Source organism: Centroberyx gerrardi, chromosome 20 (assembly GCF_048128805.1).
Source record: "Centroberyx gerrardi isolate f3 chromosome 20, fCenGer3.hap1.cur.20231027, whole genome shotgun sequence".
Classification (NCBI taxonomy): Eukaryota; Metazoa; Chordata; class Actinopteri; order Beryciformes; family Berycidae; genus Centroberyx; species Centroberyx gerrardi.
Window position 1 is genome coordinate 22614283 of NC_136016.1, and position 22867 is coordinate 22637149.

At 41.6% G+C, this 22867-nt stretch overlaps 3 protein-coding genes across 4 annotated transcripts; all 3 read left to right on the top strand.

Annotated features, from left to right (window-relative positions):
• Positions 1-2835: 2835 nt before the first annotated feature.
• On the top strand, positions 2836-4956 carry gdf2 (growth differentiation factor 2). Of its 2 annotated transcripts, XM_071912496.2 has the most exons (3): positions 2836-2930; positions 2996-3336; positions 4061-4956. In XM_071912496.2, the coding sequence occupies exons 1-3, from the start codon at positions 2836-2838 to the stop codon at positions 4954-4956; spliced, it is 1332 nt and encodes a 443-aa protein (XP_071768597.1). The 2 variants fall into 2 exon arrangements, with proteins under 2 accessions (XP_071768597.1, XP_071768598.1); XM_071912497.2 differs by lacking the exon at positions 2836-2930 and having other exon boundaries at positions 2982-3336.
• A 1922-nt stretch (positions 4957-6878) lies between these two features.
• On the top strand, positions 6879-13122 carry irbpl (interphotoreceptor retinoid-binding protein like). Its single transcript, XM_071912479.2, has 2 exons — positions 6879-6928; positions 10416-13122. The coding sequence occupies exons 1-2, from the start codon at positions 6879-6881 to the stop codon at positions 13120-13122; spliced, it is 2757 nt and encodes a 918-aa protein (XP_071768580.2).
• A 1960-nt stretch (positions 13123-15082) lies between these two features.
• Positions 15083-19503, top strand: rbp3 (retinol binding protein 3). The gene is made up of 4 exons (XM_071912495.2): positions 15083-16276; positions 16813-17003; positions 17490-17632; positions 18991-19503. Exons 1-4 carry the CDS (start codon positions 15083-15085, stop codon positions 19314-19316), a joined length of 1854 nt encoding a protein of 617 aa, XP_071768596.1. The 3' UTR covers positions 19317-19503.
• Positions 19504-22867: the final 3364 nt, after the last annotated feature.

Below are 22867 nucleotides of genomic sequence, written 5' to 3' on the forward strand. Positions count from 1 at the left end.
CCGAGAGTCACATCATTGTAGCTGAACGTCTCCCGTATATCAACAAGAAATGTTATTCAGGCATGAGAGGTAATCTTCAAACTGTATTTCAATAGTCTTTTGTTTATATATTGTATATAATGGTGATGATGAACACACATACTGAGAAATAAATGTAATAGAAACATGCTGTAGCTTGGTTTCCTGGTTGTTCCCACAGAGGAAAAATGGTGCTTTGCTGCCACCTACTGTCCATTCTGCAACAGTTGAAAGGATTCATTCAGAAATGTTATTATTACTTTCCTGTGGCTTGTCATTATTTACCTCCAGTACATAAGTATATCCAAAATGACATGTACAGTTTGTAAGATGTACAGTAGATTTCTGCAGTAACTAAAAACGGATGTATTTGTATCCACCCTTTCATGATTGTATGAGTTAAGTGTATTGAATACTTTGGCTTTTTGTCACTCAGTTATATGATGTGTGCTTTAACAAATCATAGACATAATGTATGCTTGGTATGGAAATAAACTGAATTGTACATACAGACAAAGATATATATATATATTTGTAGTATTTTTTATTTCATAGGATGCTATACTATCTGTACTTTTGATATATACAGTATCATATATCAATAGTACAGCACGTAAATACAAATACACAATAGATATACATATATAATTTAGAGTTTGTCCGATATACTGGTTTGTTGCTGTATATCAGGTCGATATTGGCCTTTATTGGCTACACAAAAACAGTCTAGAAAACCTGACATGACATTTGAATGTAGTTGCAAATTTTAGTTATTCATTTAATTGTTCAGTTATGTGTTTTTGTAAATTAATTCTTCATTTAAAGGCAGTAATGTATCCCAGAGTTTCACTACCATTGAACAGGTGTGGTGGGATTTCATCAGTCTGGTTTCAGTGGAGAGTTTTAGTGTCCCATGATGCTCTGAATGCTGCTTCAGAGGCTTTTCCACCCTGACGAGAAGAAAACTCAGGGGGAAACATTGAATATTTCTAATTTTATTTCTGATTTGGCATGAAAATGGAAAAAATTTAAGATGTTGAATATCAGCTATCGCCAGCTTTAATACAAAAATATCAGGAACTGTTGAATCCTAATTTAATTTAAAAGGCTATTTCTGCACATTTTTTCATTCCAGTACAAGTTTCACAGCAGTCTTTCTCAGCCCAGTTCTCAGTGCTACAGTGTGTTGGTTTTCCTCCTGCGTGCCTACAGTACATGCTGTCTCCCTGCCAGTAGATATTGTCGTCGCCTTTCATCGCTGATTGACTCCATAAAGAGGAACTGCGAACAGCATGAAAGGGCCACAATAAAGGCATTTTTATGAAACCCGGCATGAACCAAATACTGAGTGACTGTGTGAAAGAGAGAAAGTGCGAGATAGCCCGGACTCAGGCCAACGTCCCCGGACTCATTGGCTTCTGCTGTGGGCTCGGACCCCCCGCTGAGCCCCGGGGCCAAGTCCCGCCATCCAGCCCATCGAGGAAACACAGGACATGGAGGGACGGAGGCTGCCACCACCCGAGCTTTGTTTCCTCTTGGCCGTGGCATGAAATAATCTCCGTTCTCACGCCTATCAGCTTTAATAGATTCCCTAAAGGCTTTTGTTGATCTGGCAACTGATTTGGTTTGACCATTGACCCATAACTGCTATGTGCCTGACCACATTTATTACTACATATTAACTAGAAGACTAGCAGTGGAAGTAGCAGCAACCCCACTCTTAAATAGCAGTCTGTTAAAGTAATAACCCACAACACTTTCTGTCATCAGTTGCTCTAACACAACAGTGATCCAACCTATATCCAGTTCATAAAGGTTTTCCATTGTCTGTTCTAAACTAATTTTAAAAAACTAAGATCTCTCAGATTTTAACACTTACTTATTAACTATTCTTCATCCTCAGTACTATCAGCTTTTACAGGTGCAGAAGTCAAATCAGAGCTGAAGATGGCACAAATTCTTTCAACTTTCATGCCACTTAGTCATGAAACCCACTCTAAATTTATGCACGCATTTTGGTGATTTTAATTGGTAATAGATGTTATTTGACCACTGTAAATTCCTAGAACTGATCACATTTAATATGATAAATGTTGATAATAAGATTTACACAGTTCTGGGTACAAATGTCCGTAATCTGTGCACTGATATGTCTAATTTCTAATGCACAGTGCTACTTTTGCATTTATGACTTTGTACTGTACTGTATGACTCTGTACTGGCTGTAAATTATATTTAATGATTGAAGCAGATCTCTCTTGAAAACAAGATATTTCTTATAAATAAAGGTTCAAATAAATTAAAACACGTCAGACAGGCAGCACAAGGCCTCTATCAAAGCTGTTATTTTCAGTATCAGCACCTCTAAAGTGATCAAAGTGATTGATGTCATTGCACCCTTTCGAAAGCACATTTTGGTATCCGAAGCAGTTACATGATGTGCAATGATGCATGCTTCGAAACTTGGATGCGAGTCAACAAAAACATTGACCTGTAAGAAATATGCAGCGATGATCGCGGCAAAGAATGCAATGTGCTGAATGCATTTCTTACTTAGAGCGTCTGCAGTTTGCTCTCCGCTGGCCTCCAAGTCTCACCCTCAAGCTGGGAAAAGACATTTTATGGAGATGTCTGTTTGTCAGTAACCTCACAGTTTCCAGTGTCTCCCTCATTATCGCCGTCAAGTGTTTACAGTGTCTTCATTAGCAGCCAGCCCTCTAATGATAACAAAGCCTAAAAGAAGGCATCAATGGCAGAGATAAGCACGGCCGGGCTACTATTTTGGTTGACACAAGTCCCCCTGTTTACTCTGGGAGCATGGGAGCGGACCTCGGGACTGTGGCCCTTGCATGGGGGATCTCCATTTTCAAACCTTGCCGTCCCAAAGTCTGTTTTCAAGCCCGTAGAAGAAGGTAAAGTTTGTGCCAGCTCAGTGATTGGCTTAGACAGAATCTAATTTCAAAATGCAGAGCTCCAGGACATTTCTGTTCCAGATGTGTTTGAGTCTGGTGGTTTCCACCGGCTCCTGCAGCTGTAAACCTCTCAGTAACGACGGCCGAAGAGAGGATACGACTGAAGGATACGACTCGCGGCTGTCGGAGCAGGACCTCCTGGAGGAGGAAGACACGGACTCCAGGTTGGAGAGCCTCCTGGGAACCATGAAGGAGGGCTTTCTGAGGAAACTCAACTTGTCAGATGTTCCTCAGGATCACAGCAAGATCTACCCTCCTCAGTTCATGATGGAGCTCTACAACAAGTATGCCTCCAACAGCACCGCGATCCCACAGTCTGATGTCATACGAAGCTTCACCGTCCAAGGTACATCTGTAAGAGTTTAACCTGAGAGGAGAGAAGTGTGACTTGTGTGACGATGTGCAGTGTAGCCGGGGGAAATACTTCATGTTAATAAAGATAACTCTTCACCTTTCTAACTGGGTGCTTTTCTCCCAGTAATCCCAGCACTCATAGAATTGACAAGCATATGAGGATCTCCCTACCTGCTAAATGTATAGTTTATATAGTTAAACCTATACTTCATACAAGGGTTAAATCAATATATAGGGCCAATATTGGCCTTTTATTAAATACAAGATATCCGGCAGTCAGTGTCGTCCATCTCTGATAAGATGGAGGTTCCTCCCTGACCACAGCTACAGAAAAACAGTCTGTTAACCTGCAGTTAAATTTGAGTTTCTTTGTACACTGTGTTTATTAATTTGATTACTCAATAAGGTATTTTGTAAATGAATTCTTCATTTAAAGCATAAGTTTGATCTGATGAATAGCCTGAGGATTTGAAATTGGATAGGTGCAGTGGAGAGTTTTAGTGTCACACGATGGTCTAAATTCTGTTTAAGAGGCTTTTCCGTCCTGCAAAGAATACATTTCTGGGGTTGAAAAGATTGAATATCGTCACAAAATATCGGTGACTTCATTCTTAAAACATCCGTATTGATGTCGGCTTCTAAGCCCACATCAGACAGCGTGGATCTCAGCCGCTCTGTTAAATAACTCTCATGATTTCTCCACATCTCTCCAACAGATATCACTCACTCGGTGACAAACGGCACCAAGTCGAAGCACAGACTTCTGTTCAATGTCAGCATGCCCTGCCATGAGAAGATCACCACTGCCGAGCTACGGCTCTTCCTCCTCCCGGATGCTAGGTCAAGGGTCAAGGCCACTGTCAAAGTCTACGAGGTGGATTACAATGAGTTCGAACCCACGACGACCCACCTACTGGTCGGGAAAGAGGTGACCGGGTCGCACAGTTCGTGGGAGTCGTTTGATGTGACGAGGGCGATTCAGAGCTGGGTCAAATCAGGCCGCGGAGCGAGTGCGTTCGACGTGTTGGTGGACAGGAAGGACTGCGGCGCTGAAGGTGGAGCGGACTGTTTAGACGTGAGCGCGTCCGTCGGAGATAACACTTCGGCGGCTTTGATCGTCTTCTCCGATGACCTGGGCGGCAGGAAAAGGGAGACGAAGAAGGAGCTGAGAGAGATGATTCTCCACGAGGAGGAAACCATTTTGTACTCGGGGACCGACTGGAGCGGAGGGGACGAGCTTCCGAACGAGGTCCCTGAAGCTCTGCATCCGAGGAGGAAGAGGAGGAAGGCGGAGAGGGAATACTGCCGACGGACCTCGCTCAAAGTCAACTTCAGAGACATCGGCTGGGACAGCTGGATTTTGGCGCCGCCCGAATACGACGCCTTCGAGTGTCGCGGCCTGTGTTACCACCCGCTGACGGACGAGTCGACCCCGTCCAAACACGCCCTCATCCAGACTCTGATCAACATCAGGAACCCCAAGAAGGCCAACATGGCGTGCTGCGTCCCGATCAAACTGGACCCCATCACGGTCATGTACCGGGAGAACGGTCGCGTCACCATACGATACCTGTATGAAGAGATGAGGGTGGCAGAGTGTGGATGCAGGTAGTTAGAGAGGGTCGGTTGCTTCGGTGGTAGCGGTGGTGACTGCAACGGTTCTGATGCTGCGTTTCATTCACTGTCGGAAGTCGGGAAATTCCCAGCTGGTAGTTTGTAATTCCAGCCTCTGTGTGTTCCGATGGTCCAGCTTGAAAAAAAAGGAGAAACATGGATTTTCTTTGCTGAGCATAAAATACTTTCCCCCATGCAACAGTTAATGTTATGTCGATGATATCTGACGTTAGCAAGCTAGTTAGCATTGAACGTTAGCAAATGTAAGTGCAACTTTACATTTCAGATTTATGTTTTAACCATTTACTACACGTTTTTTTTGATAGATTTAAAGTCACAATGAAATGAAAAATAACTTTTTCACCTTGTTAGCTAATTTTCCATGCCATGATCTATACATATTTAACAATAAATGCCAAAAAAAAGAACATTTTTATTTTCTTGTATTTTTATATCAAAATCCCATTACTTTTATCTCCTGGAAACATTAAATATTTAATGGTGACCTCATACTGTACCAGTAGGCATACATAAATTCCAACCAATATAACCATTACAAATTTTTGAACAGTTTGAACACTGTGTTATGTCCCGCCCCAACATCCTGTTTCAACAGGAAATACATCACATTAAGGAAGCAAGATGCTGTTTGATTGTGACTTTAAGTTCATGCAATGATGAAAATTTGACTTAAGTGTATTTCAAGGATTATAAGCATGTGAAAAGTAAAGCTGTGTTGCAATTAGTGTATTACATGATGTCAGATAACTGCATCTCGGAAACCTCAGCATTAGGAAAACTTGCCTATTTTTTACTTGGAATTCCGACTTTAAGTGCCTTCCATTGCTTTTTCCCCCATAAGTCAGAATTTCCGACTTCCTGACATCTCTGGAACGCAGCATCACATTAGAACCACCAACAGGTCATTTATACCTCTTTTTTTTTTTTAAATGTACATGACTTTCCTCAAACGGCTCCCAATGGGGTCCCTAGATGTTCTCTAAAAAGTGTTATTCAGCATTTCACAAGGTAAAACCCATCCTTTGATAAAAAAAAATATATATATATCACAAGTATTTTTACCTACTGTATTTCAACAGACAGAATATTTGGTATTGTTCAGATGCACTTAAAAATAATGACCCTATAAATCTTTAAAATTTGCTTAGTTATTTCAACTACTGTTCATTTAGCAATACACTAATTTGAAACAAAAAGTAAAGCAAAAAGAGTTTCAGATATTTTTTGGCTATAGGTAAGGGTGATATCTGCAGATCTTTAGGCTATTAAAATCAAAAGCTCTATGTAACGATTTCCTTTTCTATTTTAAACATAACAGATGTTGCTTCTTTTAGATATGCAGCAGCAGCATGTGAGAATGAAGTCAGAATCTCAGAATTCCAAGATTAAAGTCAGAATTCTAAAAAAAAAAAATTAAAAAAAATCAGAATCTCAGAATTATGTGTTTGTCAGAGTTCTAAGTCCTGACTTTATTCTCAGAATTCTGACTTTATTCTTAGACTTGAATACATTTTTTACATGTGGCCCTAATTCCCTTCAGTAGTTAGTACTGTGATTGTTCAGATGTTTATGAAAAATTAATGCAATAAAATGTTAGGGGGTAAAACTGACCTGTTGGCAGTGGTAGGGAGTCACTGAATCTTGGCTGTTCTACTGCTAATATTTAGTCTTAATGTAAATCTGTACATTACTATTGTAAGTGTCATTGTGTTTATATTAAGTATAAGTCTGGCAAATGTAAAATTGTTATAGAATATAAGTGAAGCCAGTCTCAGAATCCCTGTCATTCAAGCTTTCGTTTTCCACTGTAATATACAGATATGGCAATTGTATATATCCAACTTTTACAGTACATGCATGCTACATTGCTGCTGCATTATTGCTTCACCCTTGAGAGAAATGGTTTGGATAATTCTGTGTTACTGTGTTACATACAGAGTTATGCTAATGTGAAAACAGTTTAGTGTCAGAGCACACTTTTTATTTTGTGCCAATTGTAAGAAAGAAAGAATAAATGAGCAAATCTCACACCAGAGCCAAATGCTGGTAACTTCTGAAGATAACCAACCAACACTTGAAGGTCCTATTCTGTTTAAAAATGTAATTGGCTGGTAAAATAGGGAAAGTGACTACTGAATTTTCCCTGGACAAAAAAGTTAGTTGCCTGCTCTGAAGGGATCAAAATGGCGATTATAAATAGGTAACGAAAAATAAGGACTAAATAGTTACCTCTGGATCTTGTGTAGTGACCACACTTAAATGTTGTACTGTTCCTTTAACTTTGTTCATTTACTGTTCATTTTTAGCCTTTCACTTTGTCATGTCAAATTATTTACGCCACTTTTGACTAACTTTTATGTGATTGTTATTTATCTTAATGTATGTTTTGTATAAAGTAAAAAGAATCATGTATAATGTCTGCATGTATGTTGTTCACACAGGCACACAGCAGATAGCAAATACCAGCATAGCAAATACCTACCTGTGAATTTCCGTTAAACTTACGGTTAATACATGATAGGAGCATGGAAAGAGTGAAAAGAGTGAATTGCAAACCTGGTAACTTTTTCATGTAGGTATCCAACTCATAAGGTCATAAAGCAAATATTATTTTATTATTTTAAAGGTATATTAGCCTTAACTATTGCTAAATTCTGTGGTTGTGTGATTACCAAATCTAACCATGTATTCCAGTTTCACCTGGTTAGCCTACTAGGAGGCCAATAGAGCTGTCTGTACATCACATGAAGGAAAAAAAAAATATATATATATTAATAGTTCTCTCATGTTAAAATATATTAAATTATTCTAATCAATCCAAATGTTTTCGCATGCACTCACATTTCACCTCAATGTACTACGTCAGCTTTGTAAATATTTGAAGTCAATGACTTCAACCCATCCTTATCAGTGCTGAAACCTCTGTGACAAGACAAATGAGGGGATGAGACGATGTAGACACTTGCACTTCCTTCCTGGAAAAACCAAAATAGCTCTCGTCTCAAAATAGGGGCAATAACAAGGCAAGCAATCCCATTTTAGTGCCTTTGGAAAGCCACGAAAATAATTGGCTCAGTTGGCTTATTTGCCTCATAAGACGATCTCCAATTGTCACCAAGAGCCTGTGACATCAGAGCCAGCTCAAAATTTCCTGGAATTACTTTGTACTTTTGTTGTTGTTGTTTTTTGGCAGACAGAGATGCCCTAGAGGCAGAAATAATCTGATTGGTTGAGTTGAACCTCAAGGGGTGGAGTGCAAGTTAGCTAAATGTCAAAACTGAATGACTTTATTTTTCATTAATTCATGACCATGGCATTCATTATGTTGGAAGGGCAGCAGCTAGCTAACTAACCTCCCTAGCTAGCTAGGCCAGTATGTCTGAACTTGAAGGTCAGCTAGCTAATAGCAAACCTAGATAACTTAGTATGGCTAGATTGCAATTTTTTCAGTTAGTAGCAGAGTGCTAGGCTTCATAATATTAGCTTCCTCCTCTCTTACCTCTTGTCTTTTTCACTGGGCTTCAGTCTAATGTTAGCTACTTAGCCAGAAAAACTGTGGTTCTTTCCACTGAGGTTTAACTCAACCAATCAGATTATTTCTGCCTCTAGATCAGCTCTGCTTCCGAGAAATGTTTGTACAACTAAAACTCCAATCTGCTAATCGTGTTTGGTTGCTATGTTTGTTTGATTAGATGACCAAACAATTTCAAGATAGTTTTCAGTTCAGGGATTTCAACATCAAAAACTCCTTTAACATGACACTGTTCTCACATTTGACACAGTGGACAAAGTATGAGGGAACAGTGTGTTTTCAAATGAGATGCAAGGTCCTGATTGGTGCCCAGGGAATCGGCAGAGGGGATTGTATTATGTAAGGCATGGGGTTATTAAAAGTTAAGAAGTAAAGATTAGCAGAGCACCGTCTAGCATTTGGATAGAGATTTGGATAGAGAAGATAATTCTGGATCGAGGTCTTATGGGGATCATGAGGTGAACTCACTGCCGATGTCAGGTTCAAGATCAACAAACTGAACCAAACCAGTTAATCATATTCCAGTGGACTTTAAAATATATTTTTTTATTATTTCAATGATTTGACATTGGTAAATCAAAAAAAGGCCTGTAACAACCGATAATGTATTAAATGCTGGATAATGTAATAACTTGTAAAAATGTAGTAAAATTGCCCTGTAAATGAGCAAAAAAGTTAATAAAACCAAATATTGTAATACTTTTTTCCTGATAATGTCATAAATTTACCAGCAATTATTAATAATAAGGGGTTTAACTTTGTAAGTAGAGTACAATATCAGCTGAGGATGTTACACATTATCTGGCAATTTTTTCTTTTTACTTATTTTGAGGGAAATTTTATTTATTACATGGTGCATTATAACAGTATCTGACAGTTATTATCAGTTGCTACAAGGCCACACTTTGGAAAGGTATAATTTGAAGTAAAAATATTTCAAATCCAGGCAGGAGAAACAATACTGCAGCAAAATAACAAAGCAAGAGAAATAAATAAGTACCTAATTCAACATCCAATCCAGATAAATGCTTTAAAATCAACCCCTAGTTCATATCAATGTTAACAGTGTGTGTGTTTTTTCCCCAATTTTGATCCTGCACTCTGTTTTAAGACGGCTTTACCACGTGTCCACAAACTGTGTAATCATGTCATCAGTGGAGTGACCCAGACATGACCCCTTAAAACCACCAACAGCACTGCAATACACTGCCATAAGGGGAGAGAGAGAGAGAGAGAGAGAGAGAGAGATTCAAAGATTCACAAAGATTCACATCGGCCTGAACACATTTCATACATACCCTCACCTCATTTCGATAGTCTAAAGAAAAATAGGGGCAGGTATCAGGCTGAATTTCATAGGACATGGTGAAAATTTCATTCAGATTCAGATTTAGGTACATATCAAATAATGCAGGTTGTAATTCCAGCCCAAATTTGATTCCAGTGTAATGGAATGCATTAGTAAAATATGTCCATCTCAAGAAGTCCCTCTGACAAAAGTAGATGTTATAAAGCAAATGCATGAGAAATCAAAGAAAACTAGGAACTCAAATATGTAGTGTGTCTGTGTGACAATAGCCACGAAACTGCATTTCCCATTTGTCATTTTTTTTGTCTGCTATTGTCTGCTGGCTGAAGCACCACAGATAATGCGATTAAAGGTTTATTGGGGACAAAAGCCTCTTATGTCGATGTTGTTGTTGTCCGAAAAACCGTGACAACATTCCCTCTCCAACAAAAGCCACTGTCCCTCTACACAGACAAATGAACCAAGACAGCCGGGTAAAAGAGAAGACAGAGTAGGAAATAGCCCTTTTTCCATCAATGATGGTAGAGAAAATGGTGGCAGTTCGACACACTCCAGCTCTCCTGGCGACGCTTCTCCTCTTTACTCTCTCTGCCAGCTCATCATTCCAGCCCGCCCTGGTACTAGACATGGCCCAGATCCTGCTGGAAAACTACTGCTTCCCTGAGAACCTGGTTGGGATGCAGGAGGCCATCCAACAGGCCATCAACAGCGGAGAAATCCTTCAGATTTCAGACAGGAAGACCCTGGCAGCTGTCCTCACAGTTGGGGTACAGGGGGCCCTGAACGACCCACGGCTGACTGTGTCGTACGAGCCCAATTTTGTCCCAGTGATGCCGCCGGCGCTGCCATCCCTCCCCACAGACCAGCTGATCCGGCTGGTGAGGAACTCAGTGAAGCTGGATATCCTGGAAAATAACGTGGGATATCTGCGGATAGATCGGATCATCGGGGAGGAGACAATGGTGAAGCTTGGCTCGCTGCTGAGGGATAACATCTGGAGTAAAGTCGCTCACACATCCTCCCTGATCTTTGACCTGAGGTACAGCACGGCTGGAGAACTATCTGGAGTTCCCTTTATAATCTCCTATTTCTCAGACCCTGAGCCCCTCATTCACATTGACACTGTGTATGATAGGCCCTCTAATACAACCAAGGAGCTGTGGACCATGTCGTCCACAATGGGAGAAAGGTATGGAAAGAAAAAGGACTTGATTATTTTGACTAGTAAACGTACTGTGGGTGCTGCTGAGGCAGTGGCGTATACGTTAAAACACCTAAAGAGGGCCATCATAGTTGGAGAAAGGTCTGCTGGTGGGTCGGTGAAAGTCCAGAAGATTAGGATCGGCGATTCAGGTTTCTACATAACAGTTCCTGTGGCAAGATCTGTGAGCCCAATCACAGGCCAGAGCTGGGAAGTGAGCGGCGTTTCTCCATCCGTCAATGTCATCGCCATGGAAGCTGTCGGAAATGCCAAGTCCCTTTTGGCTGTGAGGAGTGCCATTCCCAAGGCTGTGCAGAGCATCTCGGATATCATCAGGAGCTTCTATGCTTTCACCGACAGAGTTCCAGCCCTCCTTCACCAACTGGAATCTACAGATTTCTTCTCAGTCATATCTGAGGAGGACCTGGCAGTCAAACTCAACCAAGAGCTCCAGACTGTGTCCGAAGACCCTCGACTGACCATCAAACACATACAAGACAACGTTGCCATTATAGAGGACTCGGAGCCTGGCAAAGTTCCAGATGATCCAGCATTATTAAGAGCACTGGTAGATAGGGTGTTCAATGTGGAAATCCTCCAAGGCAATACAGGCTATCTCCGCTTTGACACGTTTTTTGAGTCGTCTGTGGCGGCTAAACTAGGAGAACACATGGCTAAAAAGGTGTGGGAGCCCCTCAAAGACACTGATAATCTGATCATTGACCTGCGCTACAACACTGGTGGGTCCTCTGCCTCCCTAGCCTTAATACTGTCCTATCTCCAGAACACCTCACAGAAACATCACTTCTTCACAATATACGACCGAATTCAGAACACAACAACGGAGCATGGCTCTCTGCCCGGGATTACAGGTCCGACCTACGGCTCCAAGCGTGGGGTTTACGTGTTAACCAGCTACTACACCGCAAGCGTCGGAGAAGAGTTTGCTTACCTGATGCAGTCCTTACATCGTGGCACAGTCATTGGGGAAATTACATCCGGTACCCTGATGCACTCAAAGACGCTCCAAGTAGAGGGCACAAATATTGTGATCACTGTCCCTTTCATTAACTTCATAGACAACAATGGGGAATGCTGGCTGGGAGGAGGTGTGGTCCCTGATGCTATTGTGCTAGCTGAGGAAGCTGTGGACCACGTTCATGAGACCATAGACTTCCACAGAGGGCTCAGGTCTCTCATAGAAGGAACAGGGGAACTGTTAGAACAACATTACGCAATCCATGAAGTTGCTACAAAGGTCAGTAAGGTGCTCTTGAGCAAATGGGCTGAGGGATCGTACCGGTCAGTGGTTGATTTTGAATCTCTGGCGTCTCAGTTGACGGGAGATCTCCAAGAGACTTCAGGTGATCACCGCCTCCATGTCTTCTACTGTGACGTCGAGCCTGAGTCCCTTCATGAAGTCCCAAAGATCCCAACGGCAGAAGAAGTGGGATACATAATCGACGCTCTGTTTAAAATAGAGGTACTGCCCAGCAATGTTGGCTATCTAAGGTTTGACATGATGGCGGATATCGAGGTGGTGAAAGCCATTGGGCCTCAGCTGATCAAATTAGTATGGAGCAAGATAGTAAACACTGACGCCCTCGTAATCGACATGAGGTACAACACGGGCGGATATTCAACAGCGATTCCTCTCCTTTGCACCTATTTCTTTGATGTTGAACCTTTGCGCCATCTTTACACTGTCTTCGACCGCACCACAACTACCATGACGGAGGTCATGACATTGCCGCAGGTCAAGGGTCAAAGGTATGGGTCCTCCAAAGATGTCTACATCCTCACCAGTCATATGACAGGGTCCGCGGCCGAAGCATTCACCCGCACCATGAAGGACCTGAATCGGGCCACTGTGGTTGGAGAGCCGACGATTGGAGGGTCTCTATCGAGTGGCACCTATCAGATTGTGGACAGTATCCTGTATGCTTCCATCCCTAACCAGGTTGTTTTGAGTGCCATCACTGGGAAAGTGTGGAGTGTTTCAGGGGTTGAGCCTCATGTTGCTGCACAGGCAAACAGCGCTCTGTCTGTAGCGCAGAAAATCATAGTGGCAAGGCTGCAGACAAGAGAGCAAGGGAAATAGTTCATAATATTTTATTCTCATTTCCTTTAAAATTATTTGATCATTTGCCCTGTGTTTAACTACCACTTAAATTTCAAAAAAACAGTTTTAAGAGGCGCATGTACTAAGGTTAGACTGAGGCCTTTCATTCAATATCACATATTGGCCAGTCATGTGGTCTACCGCCAATAAAATGGAGGTTCCTCCCTGACCACAGTTATATAAAACAGTCTGTAAAGCTTGCAATGGAATTTGATTTTCTTTGCACATTTTATTTAGTCATTTAATTGTTCAATTATGGGGGTTTTTTGTAAATTAATTCTTAAATGAAGAAGGCCTCTATCAGATTAGATTAGATGACTTCATTTTATTGATTGCACTTTTTTGTTCATTTGGGCACCTTACAAATCCCTCCTTGCATATTTTCAATACAAATGATGTGATGTAATTATCCCTTGTGTTGCTGAGCCTATGTAGAAACCTAGCTTGGAAAGCATCTCCCAACCTAACAGTTTAAAACTGTGATCATTTGAGTTGCCTTTTTTTTTTTTTTTTGTCTGACTAATCCATCAGTCTGTGGCTTATACATTTTTATGATTACATTTCTGTGTTATTCCCTTTGATGACATGTTTTAATACCAAATGTATTATGAGATACATTTTCTGTTGACCCATATTTTTGTGAGAAAAACAGGTTTGATATCAAAAGGTAAATGCATGCTGATGTATTTGATTATTTTGGATATTTCATTATTTATTCCATTCTGGGATTTCTTTAATATTTAAGAATATCATGTTACATTTAATCAAAACCCCAACTTATGTTTGCTGTTCTTTGTTTGCCTGTCTTTACAATCTGTTGTGATCATGTCTCTCTGCATGAGTAGGGACAGAAACTGACAGTAGAGGGAGCAAGTACCAAACAAACCCACAACTAATCTCTCTGTTCACTTCTCCTACAGAAACAGCCCCCACCTACTGAACTGTCTTCATTGCAATAAAATATTTACCACATGTGAAGCAATACAGAACTCCTTGTCTCTGAATTATTTCGAGTTACTTTACAGAAATGGAGTAATAGGCAGAAAACAGGCAGTGACGCACATTCCTCTTTGACCATGAACAATTGTCAAGCAGGCCACACATCAACTCTCTCTCGTGTTGAATTATATGACTTATTGATCAATGTGATTTTTCATTTCGCTGTGTGAAAAAAATGCCTTGGGATGGGTGAACCAGAAAGCCAGGGTAAGAAAGGAAAGAATGGGAGATTTTTGCTCTAAGCTTGCAGAAATGGTGCTGAGTGAGACTTAGCATACCATGAGGACTGAGCTGGAAAGGGAGGGCTCGCAAATGAATGAAGGTTTTCACACTGTAGAATGAACTTCCACCTAATTTTGGAAATTGAGCAGTCATGAATATATAGCTTCACTTCAAACATCACAAGATATTTTAACATTCTAGTGTCTTCCTCTGCAAATATGATTAAAAGGATACAAGTGCTTCTAGAAATGTGTGAAATCTCCTTTGTTTTCTCGGCACAAATCCTACATCGGTGACTCTTCCTCTTATAAACCTACACAGACGGACTTAGTAAATGCACAGTGGGTGATCCCAGCAGGATGAATATTTCCACCAGCCGTAATCCCTTTCCAGATATTTCTGTCAGTTACAAATTTTACCTGACAGGTAGCTTTAAATACGCACTCAAAATCTCTTGTGTAAATTTAAGACCTGTATCTTCGGCAGCACCTACTTGTTGCTACACCTACTTGGCTACTGTAGCTTGTTATTGTCTTACAAAAGCACTCAGGATAATACGATTAGAGGTTTATTGAGGGGCAAATCCTCTTATGTGTGTGTTAACAGAAACCTTACAGCCGAAACAGAGTCATTTGACAAAGAACCTCTTTGCAGAAGGAGGTTCTGCTGGTCAACATTTACTTCCCTCCGCTCAAGTCTATCTGAACAAACTAACAAAATGGCAAAGGCTCTCTTTTTGGTAGCATCTCTACTCCTTCTGGGCAATGTTTTTGTTGTCCGTGCCACGTTTCCCCCCAGCCTCATCATAGACATGGCAAAAATCCTCATGGACAATTACTGCTCTCCAGAGAAGCTGGTAGGCATGCAAGAGGCGATTGACGCAGCCAGCAGCAACACAGAGATCCTCAGCATCCCGGACCCTGAAACCCTGGCTAATGTCCTCACTTCAGGTGTCCAGAGCACCATCAACGACCCACGCCTGAAGGTCTCCCACGAGCCGGACTATGTCCCCGTGGTTGTCCCTCAGCTGCCTCCCTTGCCCCCCGACCAGCTCATTGCCGTCCTCCAGACCTCAATCAAGCTCGACATCCTGGAGGGCAACATCGGCTACCTGAGGATCGATCACATCCTCGGGGAGGAGGTGGCAGACAAGATCGGCTCTCTGCTGCTGGACCTGGTCTGGAATAAGATCCTGCCCACCTCTGCTCTGATCTTTGACCTGCGCTACACTGGCAGCGGAGACGTTTCAGGAGTCCCCTACATTGTGTCTTACTTCACCGAAGCCGAGCCTCTGATTCACATCGACAGTGTGTACGACCGTACCTCTGACACCACCACCGAGCTGTGGTCCATGTCCACGCTGCTGGGGGAGAGATATGGCACAACCAAGCCCCTCATCATCCTCACCAGCAAGAACACCAAGGGTATCGCCGAGGATGTCGCCTACTGCCTCAGCAACCTGAAGAGGGCCACCATCGTCGGTGAGAAGACCGCTGGGGGCTCCGTGAAAGTCGACAAGATCAAAGTGGGCGAAACCGACTTCTACGTTACTGTGCCAACCGCAAAGTCCATCAACCCCATCACCGGCTCCACCTGGGAGGTTACCGGTGTGACTCCTGATGTCGAGGTCAACGCCGAGGACGCCCTCGCTACCGCCATCAAGATCCTCAACCTCCGCGCCCAAGTTCCAGCCATCATTGAGGGATCGGCGACCCTGATTGCTGAGAACTACGCCTTCGAGGCCGTCGGAGCCGATGTTGCAGGGAAACTGAACGGGCTCCTGGCGAGCGGCGAGTACAGCATGGTCAACTCCAAGGCGAGTTTGGAGACGAAGCTCTCCGCTGATCTGAATACTCTGTCTGGAGACAAGAGCCTGAAGACCACCAGCAACACCCCGGCCCTGCCACCCATGGTGAGACCCTCATTTTCATCCATTTCATATGATCATTGAATTGAATTTTGATCACAAATATGATTGGTCATTTTGCTCAAACACAACAAATTTTGATTCCAATCAATGTTTAACTATGATGGGTGTGAATTTGTGGTATAGTGGCATAGTGTTGATTTTTACACTGTTTAAATTACCATGGGTGATTTTGCTGTGTAGTGGCAAAAAATTCTGTGTAAAAGTCTATGTAAAACTATTTTGTTGTTCTAATTTAACATATTAATCTAAAACAAAATCAGTTGGCAAACCTAATTATTTCCATATTTGTAATACTCTAAATTTGTAATATGACTTAATGTTATTAGGTCATATTACTATTACTAAAGTTATTCAAAATATGAAATATGCATGTGGAAAAATTGGTAAACTCTATTACCAAAAATCATTCACTGTATTATTTACTTTTGATTACACATATTGGTCATGCTTTCAATGCAAGTCCGTCCAAATCTGTTCATTCAGCTCCATTGTCTGTTATTGCTCATCTTTCTTCCCAGGATTATTCTCCAGAAATGTTCATTGAGTTGATCAAGGTCTCCTTCCACACCGATTTGCTTGAGAACAACATCGGCTACCTGCGTTTCGACATGTTCGGAGACTTTGAGGAGGTCAAGGCTATCGCTCAGATTATTGTTGAACACGTCTGGAACAAAATTGTCAACACCGATGCTCTGATCATCGACCTCAGGTGGGTGAACCTGCTCGCAGTGCAAGTCAAAAATGCCATATATCCATTTTGGAATACAAATCATTGCCTGAAGTTCATTGTTCAATGTCTCTAAAATGTCAGTAAAAGCTCAGAAATTATTTTATTGATGATTCCATCCAGGACTTAATTTACCTACTATGCTTTAAAAAGTGTCAATTTGCCCATGATTTGCGCAACAAAATCCTTTGAATGTAACTTCTTACTTATCTCAGCTACATTCACAGACAGCTAAGACCAGATCAGATCAGATCAGATCAGATCAGATGAACTTGATTGATCGCCGCTGGGAAATTGGGTCATTGCAGCAGCAATGAATAAAGCTGTAGACAGTAGAACAAAGAGTGAAGATGCAAAGGATATGAATAAAAATACTATAAAATAACACAACTTTAATAAACTAAATAAAACTTCATTAAACATGGATCATTTCTATACCTTGACTGTTTAATTGTACTGTATTTGCAGGAACAACGTTGGTGGTCCTACGACAGCCATCGCTGGGTTCTGCTCTTACTTCTTTGACGGAGACAAGCAGATCCTGCTGGACAAGCTGCATCACAGACCCTCTGGCACCACCAAGGAGCTCTGGACCATGACTGAACTCACTGGTAATAAAAAATAATCAAGTTATTGTATTCTACTCATATGTCTTACAGAATGAACCACAACCAAGGTACGTATTCCGTAACCTCAGTTGGGTATTGGCTTCTAACAAAGATATATGGTCTTTCTAGATGGAATCAAATTATGCCAGAATCAGTATCACTTTATTCAGCAAGTACAATAAATGTAAGGGAATTTGTTGTGGTGGCATTGGTGCACAACCCAGGTCACAGTACAGTACAGTGAAGTACTGTCATACACAGTACAGGGACAACAGGACCTCACACTCAGCACAATGGAACAGTGCTGGACTTAGAGTAGACAAAGACTTGTATCTCCAAAATGTCAACTTTGCAGTGATTAAGAAAAGCAGGCTTGTTCTTAGATTGAACACCATGTATTTATTAGTTTATCCTATGGGGTTTTGAAATGGTCTCATAAAGCCAAGGGTCCTAGAATTTTCTAAACCCACAGAGGAGCATGTCATCCGTCAATTGGAGTTAAACTAAATAATCATCAAAACTGGAGTTATGAGGTTTTCACATGACAACAGCAATATATACATTTAGCATTCTGTTACTATTTGCATTTAGGCAGGGTGGTCGTACCGAGCAGGACATAAATGCATAAAATACGCTCTGAGCATTGTGGAGCATGGGCATGGTTCCTGTGGGCTAAACAACCATTCTGATTTTCTGACTGAGGGCCGTAACCCAGTTCTCTCATTTTGAAATCGTACTAAGTGTGTTAATCACGGTTAACAGGTCTCATGACCACCTGCGACTGTTCCTCTGCAACACCTTCACCTCCTTTCTCTTAACACATTAGGTGATTATCAAATACGAGAACTCTGAGTCGATACTTGTGTCCTTGTGGAGAACATTCTTGCCAAAATTATCTTGGAGAAAGCAAACCTCTCAAGAACGCAAGAATGTAAGAAGCATCTTTACAGTTTGAGATGGACTGTGTGCTTGAGTTGCACCATGAATGAAGACGCACAGGTGTTCAACCAGCTCTGTACTAATAGATTATAGTGCTATTTGGCGTAATGCGCCGTTCTCGCAATGAATCTTGGGGTCTCCCGTTCTTTCAAGTCGCCATTCAATAGACCCGCGGTTGGGAGGTAAACTTACAGGATCTTTACCCATCCTCTGTCCTTGGCACTCTTTTGTTTTGGAATCGTATTTTGGCAATTAGATATTACGTCAAATGCGTCATGGAGGACACAAGAGCGCACAAGAACGCAAATTGAGAAAGACCTATTTACTCTGTTTTCTCCTACTCCCTTTTCACTATCTCCCCCATCACATCTTCGCCTCCCTTTTTTAACATTCTTTCTCCTGCCTCTCCTCCTCTTCCTCAGGCTCAAGGTACGGCACCAAGAAGAGCCTGATCATCCTGACCAGCGGAGCAACTGCCGGCGCCGCCGAGGAGTTCGTCTACATCATGAAGAAGCTCGGCCGCGCCATGATCGTCGGCGAGACCACCGCCGGGACATCCCACCCACCCGAGACCTTCCAGGTCGGCGAGAGCGAAATCTTCCTGGGCATCCCCACCGTCCACTCCGACACCGCCGCCGGGCCGGCCTGGGAGGGCGCCGGCATCGCGCCTCACATCCCTGTCCCGGCCGAAGACGCCCTGGACACCGCCAAGGGTATCCTCAACAAGCATTTTGCAGGCCAGAAGTGAGCCGCTCCCTGAACGAAGCAGGGGGCATTTTGACGGTCACTTTTATTTTGGCAGCCAAAAGGTTTAGGGTTTTAGAATATGGAGTTGTGTAAGAAGTGAAGCATGTAGGTTAAAGTATTAAGTCCAAAGTGTGATCCGTTCTTCAGTCTCTCGACACCTAAGCCTTCTTTAGCCTGTTTGTAGAGCAAAGGCGTTAGTTAGTTTTTAGTTTTTATTTCTGTTGAATGTTACTCTAATATGGAAGGGCTGCACATGTTTGATTTCTGTTGCAGAGTGCGAGTGGTACTGAAATGAGGGCTCTTTTAAGAAGTGGGTTTGTAATTAATGAAAATGTCTATGTCAAAGATCGGTTGGATGTCTGCTATTCCTTTGCTATACTGGATAATTTGATTTGGGACCTCGATATACTAATCCACTTGCTGCTCTGGTGGGAAAACTGTCACATGTAATGTATTTCTTACTGCGTATGGGAAACGTGTCCATTATGCAGTGAACTTCATGCCATGTGGAGCTACTTGGGTTGTATCAATTCCAGTGGTGAGACACAATAAAAAAGCCAATGGAAACACAAAACTTAAATGTGTGTGGGTCTTGTATTTTACAACAATAGATGAGGCTTGAGAATGGTTTCATACAGACAGATAATCAGTGTGTTTACTGCTGTAGAATTCCCATGTCATGCATTTATCCTATATTTATCCTACATTGGTATGGCAGACAATTGTTTCCTGGGTTTTATGCAGCAGAACCAAATTAGTATGTGGTAACACAAAGTCTAGTGTCTCTCAACCTGCTAGTTACAAGGCCGCCGGTTGTGCAACAGCTGGAAAGAGAGCAAAAATTTCTCTTGGATGGAGCAAAATTGCAGCATTAGTTCACCAAACATGCAATAAAAAGTTGGACTTCTACAATGGCTACATCTGTATATAACAACAAACACATTCTTGGCAGTTAAAGGAATCACCCAATAGAAAAGCCACTGCTAGATTTTCTCAAGATGGCCATTAAAGCAAACTGTACCACAAGCAAAATCAGCTTTAGGTGTTCTTATGCAACTCTTCAACCCCTTGTTAACTGTCAGTGCCAATACATTTGTAAGATTAGTTTGTGATAAAGAGCATCTCATGTCCAGACCTGGGAGAACATGCTAGTGTTTGATGGATGATGGTTTTGGTGTTTAATGCCGGAAGCAAAACCAGAATCGGAATAATTGTATTTACATGTAGGGATCTGCCTTCAGGAAGTGGTATACATAACAAAAAAAAGAGGAAAATAAACATAATAAACAGACACATACAGCCATGATGTTTTAGTTTCATGCGCTCGGGGTTCAGTTAATTTATAACAGACATATTCCCAAACAAACTCATGTATCAATCAAAGTACACTGCTTTTTCCCCAGGTTTTACACATCAAGGGTGTCACACAGAAATCACCTTTTATGAAGTAAATCTCAAGTCTTTCATAATCATCTTATTGAAAGTTAGTAGAAATAGAAGTGATTTTGCTATAGCCTACAGTACATTTCTCAGCTCATCTTATAAAGGATTAAAAAAAACATCAAATCAATTTCATTTTCAATTTCTCTCAAAGCAGACGGCTGAAACTTCCTGTTTCTATAGCTAATGGGAATGTACCTGACCTTAATTCTGCACAGAGATATATTTGGTTTCTGGAAATGTCTGGTGTGACGTCCACTGTGGTTCTGCTATATATAGAAAGAATTAACACATCTTGCTATACTTATCTCTTTTGGTTTGAAATGACAGTAAAAATACATGCAGATTATTAGTATTTTATGAGTAACAGTGGCCAGACCTGACGCACACAAATCTAATACTGGTTAAGTCATGAATTTTCAAGTTGAACATCTTGGTTTTTAATTTTTAGCATTTGACTATAATATATGGATTTGCTCTTGTTTGGGCCTCATTGTGTCAGTTAAATAATTCAAATAGCCCGTAATTCAGAAGCACTGGGCTAACAGTGTTGCATTACTTGTGTTTGGTGACAGCAGGCTCTTCACTATCATAACCCAAATACGACCGATTTGTCAGGAACAAGCAGTAGAATGGCTGTAAGAACAGGGAGTAGTGATGAAGAATTGGTTTCAGGCTGAACCAGCAACAGAGGCTGTATCTATTTCTTGAGGATATCAGTGGGAGGACCAGGATTTACTTGCGCTTGCAAAACACAAGGATCAGAGGGGATCAGTTTAGTAGGGAATAAGTCAATGCACATCAACACGTGCTGAGTCTTTAAACAGGGGCCAAGGGGTAAAGGGTAAAGGGTGTGTGTGTGTGTGTTGGGGGGGGGTTAGGGGTCTAAAGCCTAAAGCCCCACAACAGGATTGACCGTGGGAAGAAGTCTGGCTGCTGCTTACTGTATAGGAATCAGTTTGGCCTCCCTGGTTTTTGTAAAAGTGACAGGCAGCAGATTGGAGATTTAGTTCTACAAACATTTCTCTGCTCTGGAGGCAGAAATAATCTGATTGCTCGAGTTAAACATCAGTGGGCGGAGAGGAGGAAGCTAATATTATGAAGCCTAGCGCGCTGCTACCAACTGAAAAAATGCATTCAGGAACAGAGGTCGCAAATTAGCTTTAGCTCGAAACCCAATATGCATTGCATGTTTCACATTTCAGTGTAACAATGTCACATCGCATTGTCCCTGTCAAATAAACAACTAAATAAAACTAAATACTAAGTTATCTAGGTTAGCTAGTTAGCCTAGCTGACCTTCCAAGTTGAAACTAGCCATACTAGCCTATAGCTATCTAGCTAGTTAGCTAGCTGCTGACCTTCCAACATCATGCCATGGTCAAGAATGAATGAAAAAATAAAAAATATATTTTTTATTTACATTTTGACCAGAGTTCCCTCTTTGGCATTCAAATTTGCCAGGTATCTTGTGCTCTGAAAAAACTGTGGTTCTTAGGCTCCGCCCACTTCAGCAATATTACACGAGAGGGTGAAGCTGACCCTCGAGTGTAATATTGCGATTTTACAACGGTTACCAACAAAATAAAAGATATAATCAAAATGTATTCATATTGTGGGGCAATTCGCTCTCAAAATAAAAAACTTTTTGCTAGTGTTATCTCCGTTTCCCTGGAAATACATGGGGTCTGACTAATAACTGGAAAACAATCAGTCACGTCAGTAAACTGTTATGTAATGAAACCTAGCTTACTACTCCAGCAAGTAGGCCGACCCTTAGTAACGACCTAGCAACAGAAACGATTTCTAGTCCCTGTTGAGTCAGCCAGCCAATTTACGCTAATGCTTTCTAGAGATCGTGGGATTTCCCAAACTGAATAAATACCACACATATAAACACAAAACTGCCTTGCTAGCTCAATCTTGTTGTAACTAAGATATCTGCTGAAAAAAATAATTATTCCAGGGACAGATTTAGCTACTACGTCCGCGAACTTCACATGTATTTTTAAGCTAGTAGCGCCGTGTCACCGACTCACCGGCACAGCTGATGGAGGATGCCAGAGCGTCTAGAAACATCAAGGCTGAACAGAGTTATATTTAAATATATTG

Excerpts from the sequence above, each read along its gene's own strand:
- irbpl (XM_071912479.2), top strand. The coding sequence starts at position 6,879 with ATGGTTTGGATAATTCTGTGTTACTGTGTTACATACAGAGTTATGCTA. Across the intron at positions 6,929-10,415 it reads ACATACAGAGTTATGCTAAT|CTCATCATTCCAGCCCGCCC; the intron begins GTGAAAACAGTT and ends TCTCTCTGCCAG.
- rbp3 (XM_071912495.2), top strand. The coding sequence starts at position 15,083 with ATGGCAAAGGCTCTCTTTTTGGTAGCATCTCTACTCCTTCTGGGCAAT. Across the intron at positions 16,277-16,812 it reads CCCCGGCCCTGCCACCCATG|GATTATTCTCCAGAAATGTT; the intron begins GTGAGACCCTCA and ends CTTTCTTCCCAG. Across the intron at positions 17,633-18,990 it reads GACCATGACTGAACTCACTG|GCTCAAGGTACGGCACCAAG; the intron begins GTAATAAAAAAT and ends CCTCTTCCTCAG.
- gdf2 (XM_071912496.2), top strand. The coding sequence starts at position 2,836 with ATGGGAGCGGACCTCGGGACTGTGGCCCTTGCATGGGGGATCTCCATT. Across the intron at positions 2,931-2,995 it reads TTTCAAGCCCGTAGAAGAAG|GACATTTCTGTTCCAGATGT; the intron begins GTAAAGTTTGTG and ends GCAGAGCTCCAG. Across the intron at positions 3,337-4,060 it reads ACGAAGCTTCACCGTCCAAG|ATATCACTCACTCGGTGACA; the intron begins GTACATCTGTAA and ends TCTCTCCAACAG.